Genomic DNA, 21,477 nt, shown 5'->3' with positions numbered 1-21,477 from the left:
AAATGGGTTGTCTAATGCTACAAGATAAAGACTTGCACTTTGATTTCTGCTGTTCACTGCAGGTGTCTTGACGATCTTTCAGTGTGCTGCTGAAGGTTTATCTAAGTTCGGGCATCACAGTTTCAGGAACTGAAGCCTTTTGGGAGGCTTTCATCTGTTCCAGCTACCGCATTTTGACTTTCATCTCCCCCAGAGAGAGCAGTTTAACCCAGAGTCCATTGACAGACTTAGAGTTAGGATTTTATCCTTTAAGAATAGATAAAGTGTGACGCTGCAGCTGTGAAAGGCAGAGACTTTTAAGAGACGCGCCGTCACGCAATCAGCTATTTCATGTTCCTTTGACCCTTTCGTAGTGCAGAGAAAGGTTGGAAGTACATTTATAGTTTTTGAGACTGTTCTTCATTGTATTCAACAAAGCAAAAAAAATATTCCTGTGAGAAAAACACATCAGTTTCACATTTTAAATGCAAGATACACAGCAGCTCTCTTTTAAGCCTATGTAAAGCAGTGATCAATGAGAGCAATAATCTTTTCCAACTTGCTTGGTTGAATTATGGATCAAGATTAATACATCTGTGTTTGTAGTAACCGTTAGTGATTTCAATTCAGTCGATTTTGTCATTCTGACAGAAAGCACAAACAGCAAAAATCTTTTAGTAATAAAACGAACATAAGCTGAATTTGCAGATGCACTCAACAATATTCTTCATTGCCAAACATCCATATCCCCATGTGGAAGATTTAACACCACATCATAGATCTTTATTCACAAACCTTATTAGATTGGATCACTTACTACATGTCAATCAAATCCTCTGTGGGTTTGACCTTTATTGGTTTGACATTTAGATTCCTGAGGCCATCTCTAGAGGATAGACTTCATTGCAGGCTTATATGGGAACGTGTATAAATAAGTTAATTCTAGTTTACCTCAGAGAGTGCACAACAAAAAACTACCAGTGAACTTGAAAGTGCAAATCTTTATTCACACCCCACAGGCAGTGGGAGGCATCTGAGAACAATGTTATTCTCGAGCTGCAGCCACCACCAGCAAACATGAACAGGGCTTCTAATTATAATCGCCTCTTACAGAGTTTTCCAGGCAATTTTAATCAGGAGGCTTGATGTTGGAGAATTATCATCACAAAGACAGGACTCGGTGTAACAGTGACAGCCTTTGCTTTCGACGAGGAAGGAACACAGGTCTGTGTCACGGTGGGATCGTTTCGTAACCACATTGATTGAGACAGCAGTCAGGGAATAGCGCTCCAGCTGTGTTTCAATTGTGCCCACCTCTATAAGCCATAATGGTGATGAGGCAAGTATTTACCATGTTCAAAACACAAACCATCATCAGTGTCACTTTCAGCCATCTCTTCTTCTTTTTCCAAACAATTCATGGGATTAAATGACACAGGCTACTGTGAATGAAAGAATGGTTTCGAAATTTTTCATGTCGCTCCAAACTTGTTTGACTTTCTTTCGTGGAACACAACAGGAAGTTATTTTGGAGATCATTGCAACAACTCTTTTCATTGCAACAACATAAAAGTAGTCCATATGACTTTATTTCGTCTTCTATTGCCATATAATACTCAGAAGCAATTTTAAAGCAGCAGTCCATAACTTTTTGTGGTTAAAAATGATCCAAAATCAATTTTTGAGCAAGTACGTAACCAGCTTGTGTTCAAAACTTTCTCCTTACCTTAGCCCGATTCACAACGGTAAGCTTGTAATAATGTTTTCTAATTCGAGTGGTACTGGTAGGTTTCTGCGGGAAATTCGAGCATGCCGCCATTCATCTTTGAGTCATTACTGGGTGTGTCTCATACGTCCTGAAAAGTGAAGCTGCGGGCTCTTTGATCGCCCCCCTGGAGGCTGGATGCAGTACAGATCATAAACCCCGCCCTCTCAATGCAGTCGAATGAGATTTCAGTGAAAACTTAAAAATAAATTCTGCTTCAAATAAAACTTTCTGAAAGATGGTTTTGGTCATTTTAGGTAGTTGTTATCACGCTGATATATATTCAATTGTTCATTTTGTGATAATTTAGACTTTAGCTAGCAATTTGATGCTATAAAAACGGGGCGTGTCGTCATGATTCGTAGTTGATTGACCGCTTATCTGAGGACTGTCGGAGCTTGAAGATGTATTAACTAACTATTAATTTTCGATTTCTTTGTTATTTAACACCAACAAAATGAGTTGTTCAGCAGTAAACTGTCCTAACCGACCTACAGGATCTGACGGATCACTGAACCTTTTTCTGTAACATTAAATATGGGTGTTATAAGCTAATTAATAAATATTATTAGTTAAGATAACACACCTAATGTTAACCATGTCGGGAAAAAGCAGGTAATCGTTATCTGGCAGTTACTTATTATTTTTATGGGTATAAAATAATAATTAGCAGGACAAAACTAATGATAGCCTACTCTAATTACAGCAATCGATCTCCTGTAACGTTAGTTGAACTCGATTTAAAATGGCAGGATCGTTTCTGATGATTTAGAGTTGTTTCTAGTGGCATATTATATTGATTTTATCTACTGAATTTGCTGTTTCAAAAATATTATTGATCTAGAAACAGAATAGCCTATTATTTTATAGGTAGAATTTTAAATTGTGTATAATTTTAATAGTCTATTTAAAATACATGAATGATGACGCAGTCGTCTGGGCAGAAGTTTGATATCGCGACTCCGCCTCCGGGCTCCACTGACGATTCCTTCTGCGCATGCCCAGGCTCCAAACTTTTTTTTTTTTTTTATTACATTCATCGGCCCATTTTGGCTTCAGTTCAATACAATGGAAGGAAGCGGCGTTGCGTCGTCCATCTTTTTTTACAGTCTATGGTCATTACGTCATATCTGTTTACATAAAGAAGGAATCCCAGTTAGTATGCTATATTGCATGTGAGAATGCTGCAGGTAGCAGATCATTTTGATGATGGATTGTATGGTATGACAAATTTAACATTAGAGATTAGACTGTACAGAAATTGAAATCTACAGGTAACGCTAATACACACTAGATACACATAGACACGCAATGTTGATGTTGTTAACATTAACAATTTGAGAACAAAGTATAACAATTATAATAATAATTTGCAGATTTAATCACCATTGGTAGCACAATTTTTTGTAATGCTTTTTTTCCTCAGTTGGTCAGAACAAAAGTGGCAGATTTGTTACTTGCTTGTTCAGACGACATTTTCCAGTGAAAATTCTTATTTTGCACATACTTCCAAATCTACATTCTGTGATTCTGAAGTACAGTATCCTGACGGCCACACATTCTTCTCGAAACATATGATTCATCTGCTACTGAGGAGCCGTGCCAATGCACAACCCACAACCCACATAAAGATGATAATTCCGCAAATAACTGCAATTGCAGGTTTAAAACAGAGATGGCGACAAAGAGGTAAAACTTACAAACTGCAGCTTTAAGTCTGTATTTCTCAAATCATCTTGTCTAGAATTAGGATTAGAACAGATTTTTACAGCATTTTTAGTGAATAGAGACTTTTGGTCTGTTGATTACACAAAGCTATTGAATGGTTTCAGAAAACTTTAAATCTTGTGCACAAGTCATATAGCAACCATTTTGAAGCTTGTAAGCTCCAGTATATTCATTAAAATTCCTATGAAAGAGAGAAAGCCATGCAAGTTTGAACAACATGAGGGTGAGAAAATAATGGCAGAAGTTCCACTGTTGGATAAATTATTCATTTTATACCACAGTACAATAAATAAGAGGAAGAAGGACTACTCATTGACATCATTCTTCACAAAGGCAGTGAATTTCACCAGCAATGACGCTTAATGAAATGCTGTGTAAGATTCGGGCAATAGAGTTCACGATTCTCCAGCCATCACAATGAGCCATAAAATGCAGTCAGAGACAAACTGCTATAGCTGTGGACTGCAGTTCATCATAAAATGCAGCAGCAGAGAGATTTATAGAAGAAGCTTCAGAAGTTTAATGAACAAGTGAAGACATGTGCTGTGGCAGCACTTAGCTCTCACTGGGCAGGCGCAGGGCCCACCGCTGCGCAAGAGCGTATGTTTACAGGCTGCCATTCACACATGGAGAGAAGAGTCTCAGGACAGTAATATATGACAGAGGTGAGTTCTTGCAAAATGCCTAGAGCTTCATATGCTTTTGAAGCTACCACTTCACACCACAGATATACAGGAAAGTGTTGAAGATGGAAACAGTGGAACATATTAGAAGCGCGGCAGCAATCAGCTTACGATGCACCTAAATGAAAATTCTTGTATGGAACCGGAAAGCGAAACTGAGGATACACTAAGCTGGAAATCAGCTGATTTTTTATTTGCTAGTTTCATTGCCTAAATTATTATAGTATAGTTTTTCTTCTGTTGTGCAGTCCTCATAGGAATCACTGTGTGAATAGAGGTGCATCTGTCAGGGTTAAAATGAAAGTGTCAGCCCACATACCAACAGTCACTGATTCAATATTCATGAAACTTATTGCTTATTGAATGAATGTAAACAAAACAATCAAAAAAGTTATCAAAAGTGTCAGGTTGGAAACATTTATTTGATCAAAAATATAGTAAAAACAGTATTATTGTGGAATATCATTACATCAGTATATATTTTAAAATGTTATTTATTCATGTGATGACAAAGCTGTTTTCAGCATCATTTCTCCAGTCTTTAGTGTCACATGATCCTTCAGAAATCACTACCGTTTTATCAACGGTATTTTTGCAACAATATATATAATGTATTTACTGTCACTTTTGATAAATGCAATATATCCTTGCTGAAAAAAAAAACTAAAATTAGATTATTTTAATTTAAATATAAGGAAGCAGAGTTAAATTCAATTAAATTCAAACAATTCATATTTTAATCATTCATTTCATTTTCCAGCATGAATTACTCATAATCATGTTATAATACAGACACATATGGCATATTATCAGAATGGCATATTAATTAATGTTTGAAATGCCACCGAGAAAAAATTGGTATTTAATTATATTTCATAACTTAACCTACGTTTTATAGACCAAAGTGGCAGAGCACATTCTTTCTGAGAATGCTAATGTTTCTCAATGAATTGCAATTAATGAAATCTAATCAACTTCCTGTGAAAAGTTGCCAGTTCAACTGAAGTTCCAAATCATGAATTGAAATGAAACATTTCCTAAAATCTTTATTTTACTTGATTTTCTGAATTGGAGATTCAATAAACCATGCACTTCAGAAAAACAATGTTTAGACTATGAAACAGTTCCTGTCAATTGATCTACAACAATTCAACTTCTGATTCACTGGTGTATCCCACACTGCTCTCTTCTGACTGCGTTCATATTGTGTCCATGTTGTTGCTGCAAAAGCTGTCATTTATCCAAATTCAAATGAAACCATAGGATGTAAATTTAAAATGACTAACAATGAATGGAGTTACACAACACCATATACTTCAAGTTTCGCAAGGCAGAAAGGAAAGAAGTGTTTGAAAAGCAATTCCATAACATAGAGCAGCTTGAGACATTGAGCCAGGCTCATTAGCACACAGCTCGCTCAAGGATAACATTATGGCAACATGCAAAACTCTATATTCCAGGCTTGCCACCTCATAAATATTCATTCACACTGTGCAGAAAAGCAAGGGAGGAAAGAATGAATTTGATTATTGTTTGGGAAAGTATTTTTTTATCCTGTCCCCAGCGCTAGGCATTTAGATCCCCTAACAGGCCATAACACAGCTCACTGTATATGACAATAGTACACAGCAAGTGTGTGAGAAGACTGAAGCCCTCCACACTAACTGAATCATCAGCAGCAACATTCCAATAAGCCCTGAATTAAATTACCTCTGAGCACAGTGGTAATGCACCATAGTAGGTTCCAGAAAACGGAGTAAATGTCTCTGTACACAGCAGTTTTATGTTCTGGAAAACACTTCTAGTTTAAAGTGTCCCTGTTATGCTATTTTAAAGGTCCTAATTTTGTTTTGGGTCTCCTACAAGAGGTTTACATGTATCCAAAGTCTTTAATTTTCTCAAAGCATCACTTCTTTTGTCACAGTGTCTGAAACAGTTTGATAAAGCATCTTCTCAACATGTCGACAACTCTTTTTGAGGCCTCAGCTGCTACTACTACAGTGTTTGAGGGCAGGGCAAATTAGACGCTGTTTGCAGGCAGCCAATAAGGACCGTATGTGGGCTTGAAAATGTGTTACAAACTTAGACGGTTCGTGCAGGAAGTAAGACTGGAATTACTAAAGAATCACTTAAGGCAGTTCAGAATCGGTTCTTTCTTTTAGGACACTATAACTCCATTTGTCGTGCACGTTGATCTTTGAAACTTTGCAGATATTTAACATTCACAAACAGGTATATTACACTGCATGCAATGAGATATCCAAAAAAGCATAATGGGGATAATTTAAGATCCATAATGCTACATACCTTTAACACTTTACTCTTATTGTTATTCTGGTAACACTTTAGTTTAGGGTCCAATTCTGACTATTAACTAGTTGCTTATTAGTCATGTCAAGTCAAGTCACCTTTATTTATATAGCACTTTTTACAATGTAGATTGTGTCAAAGCAGCTTTACATTGATAACTGGTACATTATTTTGGCTGCACAGCAGCTCTTAAAGAATACTGTCAATGCAGGCAGATCAAAGCACTGTTGAATATCAAATGTCAAGTCAAATGTCAAGTGTCCCCAACTAGCCCAAACTCCAACAGGTGACATCAGGTGGCAAACAGGAGGCAAACAGGTGTTAAAATGGATAAAATGGTTAAATTAGCATGCATATTAGATATTGGCTGTTTATTAGGACTTATTAAGCATATATTAATGCCTTATTCTGCATGACTATTCAAAGTCCCTTTAAGACAAGTCATTTCACTCGGCGGCCATCTTTGAAACGTCTCTTGGGCATCCTGGGCATCATGCAGCTCCTATCTCTTTGAATGGGGAAACATCAAATTCTCTAAAGCTCCTGAATTTGCCAAGCTTTCGATTAAATTTCATATTTGAAATCACCAATGAAATCTGAAAACTGTCTCATAATTGTTTTTCCAAACGCTCGAATCATGACAAAAAAACTGTATTTTTTATGCTGGATCAAGCTAATGCGCATGCGCAGACCTAAATGCGCGTCTCTTGTGCCTCATTTCGGAGACATGCGTCTGACTGTTTCTATAGAAACCAGTGCTTCTAACGGCCGCTGCAGTGACGTGATAACTTTACCAGTCGGCGATTGGCTCTTATTTTGAAGGCGGGACTTATTCCGCCATATTGCGTGTTACACTTTCTCCCATTCAAAACAATATGAGTGACACGTCTTGTGTTATTCTATAGTCTTTGCTATATTCTATATCCCTTAATCCTACCAAATACCTAAACTTAACAACTACCTTACTAACTGTTAATAAACAGTAATTAAGAGTTTATTGAGGCAAAAGCCATAGTAAATATTTAGTTAATAGTGAGAGTTGGACCCCAAACTAAAGTGTGACCGTTATTATTCTACCTATACTATAAGACCAAAAACATGTGGATATGCCATAAATGGTTACCAGGGGAACTAGGTAACCGGGGTGACACTGTGCAACTAGAAGTAAATGAACGCAAGTGAGAGTGATTGAACACTGAAAGTGTGAAACAAATGCCTATAGCATATAAAAATATCCAAACTCTCTCACCTCAGGTCAGCATGAAATGAAAGGGGAGAGAAGTTCTGTACCATCTGCAGCTAAAAAAACATTATTTTCAGGAAATGTTCTTCACCTCGATTTGGGACCTTTGATGTTCACAGCATGAGTCTATGATAGACTGTACTTGTTGACCGAGCTTAAAAAAATGAAAATAAGGCACAGAGATTGGCCGCATCCAAAATCAAACACTTCCCTAGTATATAGTATGTGAAAAACAGTATGCCAAAAGAGTAGTTTTGGTATAGGATAGAATTTGACCAAAACATTTTTTGGAAACTTTAAAATGAGAGACTTATCATAGATTATAGGCAATATATTTAAGTTTATTGCAAAATATTCTAATATATACACTATAATTTAAAAGTTTGGAGTCATTAAGAAAGTGATAGTAAAGTCATTTACAATGTTACAAAAAATCTATTTCAAATAAATGCTGTTCTTTTGAGCTTTCTATTAATCAAAAAATGTATTCATTCAATCAATATTAATGATAATCAAAAGAATATATGCATATTAGAATAATTTCTGAAGGGTCATGCGACACTAAAGACTGGAGTAACGGCTGCTGAAAATTTAGCTTTGCCATCACAGGAATAAATTATATTTTAAAATATATACAAATATATTTTACAGTATATGTGATCAAATGAATGCAGGCTGGGTGTGCATATGTGACTTCTTTCAAGACCATTAAAAAAATCTTTCCAAACCCACAATTTTAAACAGTAGTGTATAAATAGCAGTAGTGAATTACACTGACTTGTTGCTACAGAAAATAATATCACCACTTCACAATCTTGGAGCTTATGGTATATGACTTAGTTGTTCCCCTGTATAAAATGAAAAGAAACCCAGCTGATGCACTCCATAGCCTTACACATCTGCCCAATCCCTTCAACATAGAGTGTCAGGGGTTTACAGTAAATCAGAGCTGACAGAAAACTGTATTTTGAACCTCAGAGACCAAACCTAACACTGTCCACCGCAATCCTCAATCTAATCCTGTCAAGATAGAAAGAACTGGAAAATTGGTTTAAAACAGTCCCCAGTACCCCTCTACCTGCCAAAATTTCTTCCTGTAAGCATAATTACTGTTTGCCATGTGACAGGCTCATTAATATCAACTCTGGCATCAAACAAAGGCTTCAGAGTACACTGCACAGCCAACCTGTTCAAAACGTGACAGCTTGCAGCTTGGCATCCTAATGAATTCCTGCATTTACATTTTAAACAACAGACACTTCCACAAAAACTGCTTTTTCATCCTCTGACAAGTGTGCTCACTTTAGCGGCACATCACATATGGCACATCACTTGAAGTAAGGTGAAATGAGCTGAAAGATGTGTGAAGAATAAACTGAAATGCACACACGGAATTTGAACAGACTGAAGAGAAGAGATGAAAAGAAATTATGAGAAACTTCTGTGTCATTGTTAAAACTGATAAAACCATGAAATGGTTTTTACAGACATATATTCCTTGTGTGTTGGTAGGTAGCCAAATGCACGTGGGGGAACACAAAGAATACACTCTTCATATGTCTCTGAAAGACAACCGCACTGAGTTGAACAGACAACAGAGATGAATAAACAGACCTGAAACAGCCTTTCTTGACATTTGACATCAACAGACATCTGAATTTTCCAGTGTTATGCAAACGAGTATCTTCTCATTAATAATGCACATCGAGGCACTTAATAATGAACCGATGTGCTCTGAGAAGCACGTGCGCTTCATTATGAAAAAAAAAAAAATCTAGCTTCCACCAGACGGCCTTCTGTATTCAACGTACAAAAAAAAGTGTAAAACTCATGCAGTTCAAAAAGCTTACACTACCCCCTATCCTTCCCTATTCAACTTACGGAAAAAGCTTAACTGACGCGACATCAGTTTACACTTTCTTCGTGACTTGAATACGGAAGGCGGTCTGGCAGAAGCTAGATATTTTACTTCATAACTTGTTAATAACTTCATAACTTGCTTCGCTTCAGAAAGCCTTTATAATGGATGGATAGATGGATGTGGGTGGAAGCACTTTCTTCAGCTCATACTCCTGACCCCTGTTCACTGCCATTATAAAGATCTGATGCGTCAGGATATTTATTAAAATATCACAAATTGTGTTCATCAGAAAGAAGAAAGTCATATACACTTAGGATGGCTTGAGTGTGAGTAAAGCTTGGGGTAATTTTCATTTGAAAGTGAACTAATCCTTTGATATCATATTTTTAAATATGACGGTTTCATTATAAATATGGTGATTATCTCTAAGGTGGACACCCAACTTAATATATGATATTTACCATCTGAATCTAACCATGTCATGTCAACAAATGGAAAAGTCAGCCAGCTGTTTATTATCATGTTAATTATTGTGCCTTTAGCTCCAACAGCAGGGGCACGTTTTACCCCAATACCATACTTTAACATATTCTTCCTGTTGCTTTAATTACCTTGAAAAAAAATTAAAGACATTTGTCTCAAAATATATTCAATAATTTTGACGATTCTCATTTGCTACTTAAAGGTGCTAAAGAGGATCTTTTCGTCGACTGAGAAACCAAAGACTGTTACTGAGTTACCTTCGAAGTAACGCCTCCCAAAACTCGTAAACATTCGTATTGGAACACGAGTGTTTACCACCGGCATTTGCTGTGTCATGTTAGTGGATTCATTATGTCGGACTCACCGCAGGTAACTCATAATCTGCAGTTGTTATTCCTGTCTCCGGACAAAAACATTGCATGCGGCGCCTGTGGAGTGTGGAAAGTTACTGGAGCGCGCAGCCGCGCACGTCTCTCACAAGGAACGTCAGGGCAGTGATTGACAAGCCGGAGGGCCAATCCTGACCAATTGGCTGATGTTTTTAAGGCCCTACCTTGTGCACAGATGATGTATATTAATATTATTCCTTTCAGTGCACCTAATAAATAGTCTTTTATCAGTTAGTAAAGACAGTTTCAAGTAATATTGCAAAAATGTATAAAACAAAACATCCTCTTTAGCACCTTTAAAGGTGATGTCACGTGTTTTTAGGCCAAAACATTTTTTGTCACATCAAACATCTCCTCGCTATCTGCTAGCTGCCTGTCCCCTGTCCACACTGTAAAAAAAAAACGCGGTCTCTGTAGTCGCCACAAGCTCCAAAAATGGCAATAAAAACAAACTGGTGCAGCCTTGACCACGAATCATAATAAACATGCTCCAGCCAATAACCGAAAAGAATGATTTTAAATGCGCATTCATGACTTTTTCAGGAAGCACGGAGGGGAGGGGGAGGAGGAGGAGGAGGGAGGGTCTAGCTAGCCTCTGTTTTGTTTGACAACACTTCGAACGTCAACAGGAAGTTACATCCACCCAGGATCACTTAGAGCACCTTTAAATCTAAAAAAACAAAAAACAAATATTAGATTAAATTAGCGCAGAATCAGCTTTGCGCTGCTTGATCGCATCAAGGATCAGCCAAATTTCCACATGCATCTTGAAAAGCGGATGTTTTTGGAACAAGTTTTTGTGCCATCTAGTGGTTTAGAGTAAAATAAAATCAAAGGCACCTTTTACCCCGGTGTACCTTTAGGTACGTAATACCCTATAATTAAAGGTGCCATCGAATGTTTTTTTTACAAGATGTAATATAAGTCTAAGGTGTCCCCTGAATGTGTCTGTGAAGTTTCAGCTCAAAATACCCCATAGATTTTTTATAATGAATTTTTTTAACTGCCTATTTTGGGGCATAATTAGAAATGCGCCGATTCAGTGCGCGGCCCCTTTAAATGCTCATGCTCTCCGCCCACGGAGCTTGCGCTTGCCTTAAACAGTGCATAAACAAAGTTCACACAGCTAAGATAACCCTCTAAATGGATCTTTACAAAGTGTTTGTCATGCATACTAGATGCATGCATCGGATCATGTAAGTATGGTATTTATTTGGATGTTTACATTTGATTCTGAATGAGTTTGATAGTGCTCCGTGGCTAACGGCTAATGCTACACTGTTGGAGAGATTTATAAAGAATGAAGTTGTGTTTATGAATTATACAGACTGCAAGTGTTTAAAAATGAAAATAGCGACGGCTCTTGTCTCCGTGAATACAGTAAGAAACGATGGCAACTTTAACCACATTTAACAGTACATTAGCAACATGCTAACGAAACATTTAGAAATTCCATCTGCCATTTTTCCCTATTGTTCTTGCTTGCTTACCTAGTCTGATGATTCAGCTGTGCACAGATCCAGACATTAATACTGGCTGCCCTTGTGTAATGCCTTGAACATGAGCTGGCATATGCAAATATTGGGGGCGTACATATTAATGATCTCGACTGTTACGTAACAGTCGGTGTTATGTTGAGATTCGCCTGTTCTTCGGCGGTCTTTTAAACAAATGAGATTTATATAAGAAGGAGGAAACAATGGAGTTTGAGACTCACTGTATGTCATTTCCATGTACTGAACTCTTGTTGTTTAACTATGCCAAGATAAATTCAATATTCAATTCTAGGGTACCTTTAAAATACAGCGTTTGCAATTTGAAAATCTAACAATATGGCGATTGCTATTTAATGTTGGTATATCGTGCAGCCCTAGACTAAACTGTTTTTGTGTCTGCGTGTGTCATTCACTGAAATGTAAATTTAGCTGAAGCCAAGTAACTTTGCGCGTTCCACCTTTTCCCTCTTTGCAATTCGCAAATGGGTCGCGACCCACAGTTTGAAAACCCCTGCTCTATTTGAACACTTAACAAGAAGAACAGTGTGTGAATGTCTGGGCAAAGTCTAAGCGCTTTAACCAAGAAGCAGCTAATGAGAGGAGCTCATTAAAATTGTGTGCACAAGACATGCAAGAGAAGGATGAAATGTGTTTAATGAATTCTTGCTTTTCTTTTGTACCTATCATCTTCCCTCCAATGGCACCCTGCTTTAGCCACTTCCAGTTGCTAAATGGCCAATTAAAAACATGTTTTTGAAGTATTAAAATTTAGCATGCTATGGCAGGGGGTGATGATGACCCTTACTCACTTTATTAAAAAAAAAAATGCATGAAAGGATTTTGTTGGGTGGGATTTGGTTAAGTATGGCACTTCATTTTATTCTGGCTTGCTTGATCTCTTCACTTTCTTCAGTTTTTGACTTCAGTAAATGTCTTGTTAGTTGAAGAATCATCTCAAAGTATGAAGCAGTAAAAGATTTCTATGATATCTTAATTGGCATCATTCTTCATATTTACAACAATAATAGATCATGCATATTCTGTAAGAGAGAGAAGAGAGAAAGCGCACACCAGGAAATGATGTATTATAGACCATCTGGCAGCCTATATGTGTGATCAGCGATCTGTAGCTGATATTTCGAAGATGTACCTTTTGTATGTTCCCTGGAACATTGTGTTTTAGACTTGTTCCATTCACCCGAAAATATGCAAAGGACAAGCGGCAAGCCGGTAACGTCGAGATGATGTGCGAATGACAAAGCAGTTGCACGCACAGATAACACGAGTCCGCTGACAGTGTGCACAAGTGTTTTCGTCTCAGTCGGTGGCTCTGATCTACTTCCTTTGCTCTCTCGCTCTGACAGGTTGAGATAGAAGGAGAGAGCTCTCCTCTTTTCTGACATCAGTGCTCTTCTACTGAGCTCATTTGTTCAGTGGGATGTCAGCAATTGCAGTTGTGAAACTTAATGAGAAGCAAGGTAGAGAGCAGAAACAGAGAGAAGGAATCTTTCAATCTTTCTTCAAGCATTCCCAAAAGACAAACTGCAAAAGACATCGAATAGGCCACAGTTACAGAGTACGAGAGCAGTGTGGAAGACGAGCGAAATTGTTTAATTTTGGCTATTTTTACTTTTATTTTTACTTGATAAACTTTGAAATTGACTTGAAAAAGCCTAGCCGGATAAATATTCTGCAGGTGTTTGCAATGTTTTAACAAATCATCTTGTAATCAATGTCATTTCAGTTCTACTTTGAGAGTATGAAAATATGCAGTAAAAGAGAACAATACTCAAGTACTGTAAAAGGTTTTGCCACTAACTCAACTGACTCACTTCTCTACTGTATGATTTCAGTCTCTTCAGACCTTAATGTACATGATTTATGAGCTTCTACAACTTTTGACCTCCTAACTGAACTCCTTTTCACAAACTGATCATAGAAATAGAACAGTATAAATGAAAATGTTAACACTTTACAATAAGGTCTCATTTATTAACATTAATGTATTAACCAACATTAACTAACAATGAGTAATATATTTGTTCAGTATTTATTAATCTTTGTTTATGTTAGTTGATAAAAATAGCCATTCATTGTTAGTTCATGATAGTTCACAGTGCATTAACTAATGTTAACAAAAGAAACCTTATTGTTTGTGCTTAAAAAGATTAAGAGAAAACTGTTATTCATTTTTATGGTAACACTTTACAATAAGTGCAACCATAATCACACTCCCTCAATATTCAAAGTGCAAATAAGACCAAATTTTTCTTTGATAGAGCTGAGAGATGGTTACAACTACACTGCCCAGACTAAAATAGCTTTCATATTGGGAGATATTCGCATTCGTCAGGAGCCGCTTTCAAAATGCGGGGTATTGAAATCGCGTTTGAACGCGCGCTCGCGTTTACTTTCACTTTCACAATCGCGCGTAACTCTGTGAACATGGAGCGGCGGCAACCATTATCCAACTGAATTAAATGTTTTTTATTTAAATACAAAGCAAAACAATAGTGGAGGCGTAATGTAAACGTAACGGTGGCATATTCTTTCCTAATCATCCTAACCACTCTGTCATGGCAATATCACGAGACTACTTTTCACCTCGACGAGAAATCTCGTCACATTTTAGTCTCGCAAGATCTTGTGACACGAGATCTCGTCAAACCCCTACCATTTACGCTAGTGTGTTTTCGTTTTAAAACACATATGTTCCCTTTCAGTCGGTCACGTTCGACGTACGTCAGTAGTGACCGACGAATTGGAATTGCGATATCCCAATTCGTCGGTCACTACTGACGTACGTCTCCGTTCCCTCCTTCAGGGAACGAGGGTTACATACGTAACCGAGACGTTTTGCAACAGTAATGCCTGTCATTTACACTACGCCGGCGTTTTTGAACATCGAAAACGGAGACTTTCGAAAACGCTGCAGACCCTGTTTTAGTTTGAAAAGGCTTGGGTTGTGTTTCAATGTAGACACACCAAAACAGACCCTGCGTCCCAATGTCCATACTATCCATCCTAAATAGTATGTGAGATTAAAATAAGTGTGTCCCAAAGCATAGTAGGTTGAAAAGAGTATGCCAAAAGTCCCCGGATGGTCTACTATTTCCGGTATATTTTCGAAGTGTGGATCCGTGCACACTATAAAGGCTAATATTGCCCACAACCCATTGCGCTTTGGATGAGGATTCATTTCAGAACTACAAACACAAGTAAAAGTGTTAAAAAAACTACAAAACATGGCGAATATGCACGATCAACGCATATTTTAGGTTTGAGTGACTAATAATCGGTTCAACCTGTTAGAAAATATTTATTTAATGTTATCTGTGTTATTTTTCATCTGCAAATACCAATGTGGACTTTTATAACGATCCGATTGGCCATTAAATTTTAAATGCATCATTATGCATTAATATGAGGAGAGTTCTCCACATGAAAGACCCGAGACTGCAGATCAACGTGCTGCATTTCTCTCAGATACGGTAGGAAATTAACTAAATGAAATGTGGAGGATGTAAGATGATTGACAGGCCTGTTTACGCTGACAGGATGCGACAGAGAGCAAAGACGCAATTGTATGACATGATAGTATGTCCCAAAGCTTGTCTACTCTTTTGCTACACACTCAAAAGTAAGTACTTTTTGTTCACAGAAAGAGTACATACTTTTAGGGCATAGTATAAGTAGGCAAACTGGGACGCAGCAAGAGACTTTTGAAAATGATGGCGTCGCTGCCCACGTTCGCTCTGTGTATCCTTGACGACCGTGTAAACAATAACATGGAGGCTGAACTGCAATCTTTGATGGCTTTGTTGTCTGTTTATATAGCTTGAAAGCTCTAGGAGGAGATGTTTTTAAATAAGAAACCCTAGCAACCATGTAACATCATGAATAACAACAATTATTATTATTATTATTATTTAAAGTTATTTATTTTATTTTTAAAATATATAGTTTAAATCAGAAATGTTATTTCTAATATTTATTCTAGATTTTATATTTCATTTAAAACATTTTTAAATATTTAAACACATTTCATTTTTTGTGTGAAAATCTGAATAATTTAAAATTGGTTCTGCATATTGGTTATGGTATACTTACATAAACATAAAAATAGCCTGTATTAGTATTGTTGATAAAAGCAATATCGGTCATTCTCTTATGTGCAAACTCAGAGCGGGAAATGCAAAATCCAGAGAGGACTGAGAGCAGTGATTCCAGAATGCTTTGAGCAGGTAGGGGGAATTGTTGTCTATAATATATAAAAGATTTTACCCCAACAGCTACACCTCAGATAAATTCACCATGGCATAGTTAAAGCATCTGATCCTATTAGAGACCATAGAAAGATTGATCTAGTCTATACATGGAACTTTAACACACTATACACATTTGGGAAATGAAGCAGATTTCATTTCCACCATTGTTACAATAGCAGTGTGTGTCCCTTCATACACACGATCACACAACTAAAAATCCACATAAGCTACAGTGCAAATTGATGCCTGGTGTGCAAGAACATGAATATTTCATGGGCTGTATGAAAAAACACATTTACATTAATAATTAGCAGCAGCCTTTAACCTTTTCCACAGAACAGAGCACCAGATTTTGAGTAATGAAGAAACACGAAAGGACACAACACAACACTTATCAATATCAGTGCATGTGGCAAACATCTCTTTGATTTAAGGATATCTGATTATTCGCCATCAGACAGACATCAATCTCATGGCTCTTCTACTCAGCTAGTGGAAGGGTTTGAATCTCCAGAGACATGGCAGTAATGGAGAAGACAGTGAATAAACAAAAGCTGTAGCCCATGTTACTCAGTGTAATGTCAAAGGTTCATATCTAGTAATGGGGAGAGAGAGAGTCTGTCAGGAAATGCAAAAAAGCCAGAGGTGATTACAGAGCGCTCCAGTCCACTCACATTCTGTGTTCCAGTCCGTGCTTTACTTGGCAGCACACAAAGCGTGATGCTACCATTCTTGATGGCAGATAAAAAGTATACAAACTAACTGGTCTTGTTTTGTCTGAATGTAAATTACTCAATGTAATGTGTGTGATATTACTTAATTGTTTGTGAGTAGCTGTTAAAAGCAAGTATTCCTAGATCTTTAACATACTGATCTCCTAGGAGCTGACACTGTTTCAATTTCAATATATTCTGCAACAATGCCATCTTCATTGCAGGAGAGGCAGTCTGTGGTTTTGCTACTAACCCGTACATTAGATGACAGTTGCTGTTACACTAACACTCTGCACAGCATCTGGTATATATCACATTACCACTACTGCGTAGATGACAGTGTCTGTCTCACTTAGTCTGTCTCCATTTCATCCACTCAAATACACACATTCATACACAAACACATCTACACATCCAGTGCAACAAGAAAAGCATTTACAGACCTTATGAAGAGCTGCTTTGTTGTTTTTGTTTGAGTCTTTCTACTCTGTCACTTTATTAATAATTACATTTATTAGTTTATAACTTGTGCTTCTTGCTACAGTATGACCATAAAATGTTATTTTCTCTATATTCGGTCCGAATGAAATAATATGATGTCCTACCTGCCTCTCAGCGTATGTTTTTACATACCCTCGTACACCCTGTTCACGCAGACATCATACATCATCAGCGAGTTTCTTGCTATGCAGTTCATACAGATTACAGACAGATGTCAGTCACGGAGCACCACAAACAAACATTAGCCACCTTTTACAGTTCCTACCGAATCAAAACATTGAGCTTATGCTGTGCTCATGCCATAACTAGATGGTCATGTTTGAACCAGAGCTGTTCAGTCAGACTCTGAATTATGCATTTCCATGTCAACAGTATCAACACAGAAATTAATCTGCAGCAGTCAGGAACAAGCTCCTGTTGTTTACGTTCATTATTATTGCAATGTTATGTGCTCTTTGAGACATGAGGTAGTTTAACGCTGTCTCTTGAGCAGCTGTGTGTGTGTGTGTGCGCACGTTCATGTGTTTTGGAGGAGGCGTGGCTTTGGATGCTGATTTACAGAGAGGGTGGGATCATATGCTTTCAATGCTAGCAGGTTAACGTTAACATTTTCCAGATTGCCTACTGCACCTTTAAGTGTGATATTATTAAAGACAACATGTTTCTAAAATCAAAGAATATAAATAATTTATACTGTTGTTGTACTAAAGTCAAAAATACAGATTAAATAAAATAATATATAATTTGTATTATGTTATTATTGTCCAAAAGAAATTAAAACCCAAAGAAGGTGAGTGATGAAGATTGCAGGATGAAAGGAAAATACAGAGACTTTAATGAACACCAAGAATTTGAAACACTACACGTTTACCATTAATGACACAGAACAAAAAATAATATAACCGAAGGTTTATATTGAGTATTCAGGGGACCTTTAGTCATTACTTAAATATATATATTGTTGTGAAATAAAAAATCAAGTTTTGAAATGCTGTTAGACTTTTTACTTGTAATTGTTATTTTATTGAGCTTGGATGATACACAAATTATGCCTATTGATGCAATATACTATCATGACTTGTCATAGTTTAACATTTTCAGTTCATCAAAAATGTATTTAATTTTAAGTTCTGTTACGTGTAAACGTGTTTCATTGTTTTGAGTTGTATGAACACTTCTTTTAATTTAGACAAACTTAAATTAAGTGAAACTGGGCTGGGATTTATATTTCCCATAATACTTTGCCCATGGCATTTGAAAGGGAGAGTAAATGCTAAAATTAAGTGTTATATAATGTTTTTTGCACAAGATTAATGGTAAGGGAGATTTATCAGTAATTAGTGTTTTCTTATGCTAATTTAGAAGAGTTTCTGTTAATGTGGGTTTTTGGAAATGTACCATCATGGTGACAAGCGGTGCTGCTTGGTAAGTTCATGTTACTTAGAAATGCGTTTTGTGTCCAAAAAGCGTCTTCACCTTACTAAAAACATTATGTTGGATCAACTTAAATAGTTGCATTCATGCTGACAATTATTAAGTTTGTGTTACTTAAAAATTTGTTTTTATTGTGGCAAATAAACGTCTTCACCTTACTTAAAACATTATGTTAGATCAACTCAAAATATTGCTTTGAATTAATGTAATTCTCCCAATTGGCTTAAGTTAAAAATTCTAGTGGAAAATCTTAGCATATTTTTTTTTGTTGAACCAATGTTTTATTTTTTAGAGTGTATGTTTACACAACGATGTACTTAATACGTAAAAGTTTTTCCTTTGTGTTTTTCACGTACTGCGACTATGCTATCAAAACAATCCCCGTTCACATGGATCGGCGAAAACAACTAAAATCGCTGTGTTATGCTGCCAGGCCAGTAGTCGGCGATGTCACTTTGTAAAGAAACTCTACCCGCCTATAGACTGAACACATAATACACACACGCCTGACTTCACCGTCCATACCGGCGTGATGAATACGATCCTCAACTGGATGGAACTGAAATAAATACTTTGAATGTTGCTTTGATACATTCTGCATTGTAAAAAGCGCTATATAAATAAAGGTGACTTGACTTCACCGTTTTCACAAATTCACATTTTTGTAGTTTACATGGAGACGGTATCATTTTCAGGTATCATCAGGCCCCCAAAACGGCACTGTCTTGTAAATGAATGGCCAAAAACACATTAAAGGTTTGCTGTTTTTAGTTGAAACTAGACCCCATACACAAAGAATAATCAACAAAACAAGGAACAGCTACAAAACTAATTAGTAACCATGATAAAAAACAAACAGAAACTAGACATGGACATGGTGACAATTAAAAAGGACATGATCGTCACAATTATGTGTATCATTTAACTACTCACTGTTAGAGTAATATAAGATATATAAAGCTAAAAATAAATAATTATAAATTATTAAAATAATAAAATAAAATACTGTTTTTATTTCTTAATGTTAAAACCTAAGGCTGTCAATAGAATAATAGATTAATCTCATAATCTCTAACCAGTTTTTAGAAAGAAGAATAAAACAGTAAAAATATCAAATTCGGTATTGCATTAAATAGACTAAATAACATCTCAAACACATTAACTTTGAAAGGGGTAAAAATATGTTTAGTAATTTTTTTCTTTGTTATTTTCCCATCTCTAATAGGACTCCCTTTGCAGCCCTCTGGGGGTTTCTGGACCCATTTGATAACCCATATACATACATCTACGCAGTCCAAAAATGTATATGAACATTACATTATACTCAGGTTGGAATCTCATATCTGAAGGAGCAAAATCACAAACAGAACATTGCTGCATTTGCAAGAGAAAGAAGACTTCAAAGAGAAAATTATGCATTCAGCTTATAATTGTAAGTGGCTTTGGTAAGAAACCACCTATTGGGAACAGAAATGCAAATGTAGGGGGTAGTGAAGAATCACAGGGTGTAATAATTCGCTTTGCGAAATCAATAAAGGTTTGTTTGCAATCAGCCAGCTGCATTAAAACACAAGTGTTTGTCTATAAGAGTATCTTGGATCCCAGAAGCTATGAAGCTTACGTGCACACAGACAAATCAAACACTAATAACTGTACTCCAAATGATCCATACATTTTTAAAAGGTAAACTCTGTTTGTATTGGGACAGATATTCTACAGCTATCACTCAGCAAGGTATTTAAGAACTCTAACGTGCAGGATTAACAAGGACCTTAGTAACATCAATTACATTCTCAAGAGTGCCGGTGGGAAGTGTGAAATACAAGGAGGAGGGAGGAATACCCTCAAAGATTGATACAAGATGAGCTGAAGGAAAAAGAACCAGAGAGGGACTGGGTTTTAATCTCCTCTATAAATCAGATTACACACTCGGTTAGAAACGGAAAGAGAAAGAGAGAGGCACAAATTTGTGATGGCCACAGCTCAGTAATCTGCAGCGCTGTCTAACTGAGCACCAGCTTGCTAATGAGAAGAAAACCACAAACAGAATATGCAAGCCAAGCTTTGAAACGAGAGGTTATATTTAGACGAGTAGGAGAGACTGCATTAACATGCTCACACTCCTCTCTCAATATCTAGTCCTCATCTGAGGAAGGATTTACTGAAGTATGCATATAAGAGATGGTGTTCTCTTTATAGACCCCCAAAGACGCATCTGATCCAAGCTATGATTTAGGAGCAGAGCTAAACCAGCAATGCTTTAATAAAAATGTGCATGTTATCAAAAATCTGAATGTATATTATTGGACCTTGTATTGACAAAAACATAGAAGGAGAAATACACTGAAGCAGAGATACACTTTAGTCACTACTAACCTTCTTAGTGAAGTCCATGGCTTTGAGAATCGCCAGGTTGAGTGTCTCTAGGGAGGCCAGTACACCTTCATAGTCTCCCATGTGGTTGGCAAAGTAGTCTGATGAACAGAGAGAGATGAGACAGGACTGAATTATGTGTTTTTTCACAAACAACACTGAAGAATAAAAATGTGGAAGCAAAAATGCCTCAAAACAAAATGTTGTGCACAATCCATTGACTGATGTTGTTACTGACACTTGGTTTGAAT

At 36.8% G+C, this 21,477-nt stretch overlaps 1 protein-coding gene across 1 annotated transcript in view; it reads right to left on the bottom strand.

The window, feature by feature from the left end:
* The window catches only part of necab2 (N-terminal EF-hand calcium binding protein 2), a 140,736-nt gene that overhangs the window by 41,187 nt on the left and 78,072 nt on the right, over positions 1–21,477 (bottom strand). The window contains exon 5 of the mRNA XM_067389316.1: positions 21,230–21,327. Coding sequence (XP_067245417.1) covers positions 21,230–21,327 — 98 coding nt within the window. The remainder of the gene's footprint in view (positions 1–21,229; positions 21,328–21,477) is intronic.

The sequence above is a fragment of the Chanodichthys erythropterus genome, chromosome 7 (assembly GCF_024489055.1).
Source record: "Chanodichthys erythropterus isolate Z2021 chromosome 7, ASM2448905v1, whole genome shotgun sequence".
NCBI classification, from domain to species: Eukaryota; Metazoa; Chordata; class Actinopteri; order Cypriniformes; family Xenocyprididae; genus Chanodichthys; species Chanodichthys erythropterus.
This window is presented reverse-complemented; position numbering and strand designations above follow the sequence as displayed.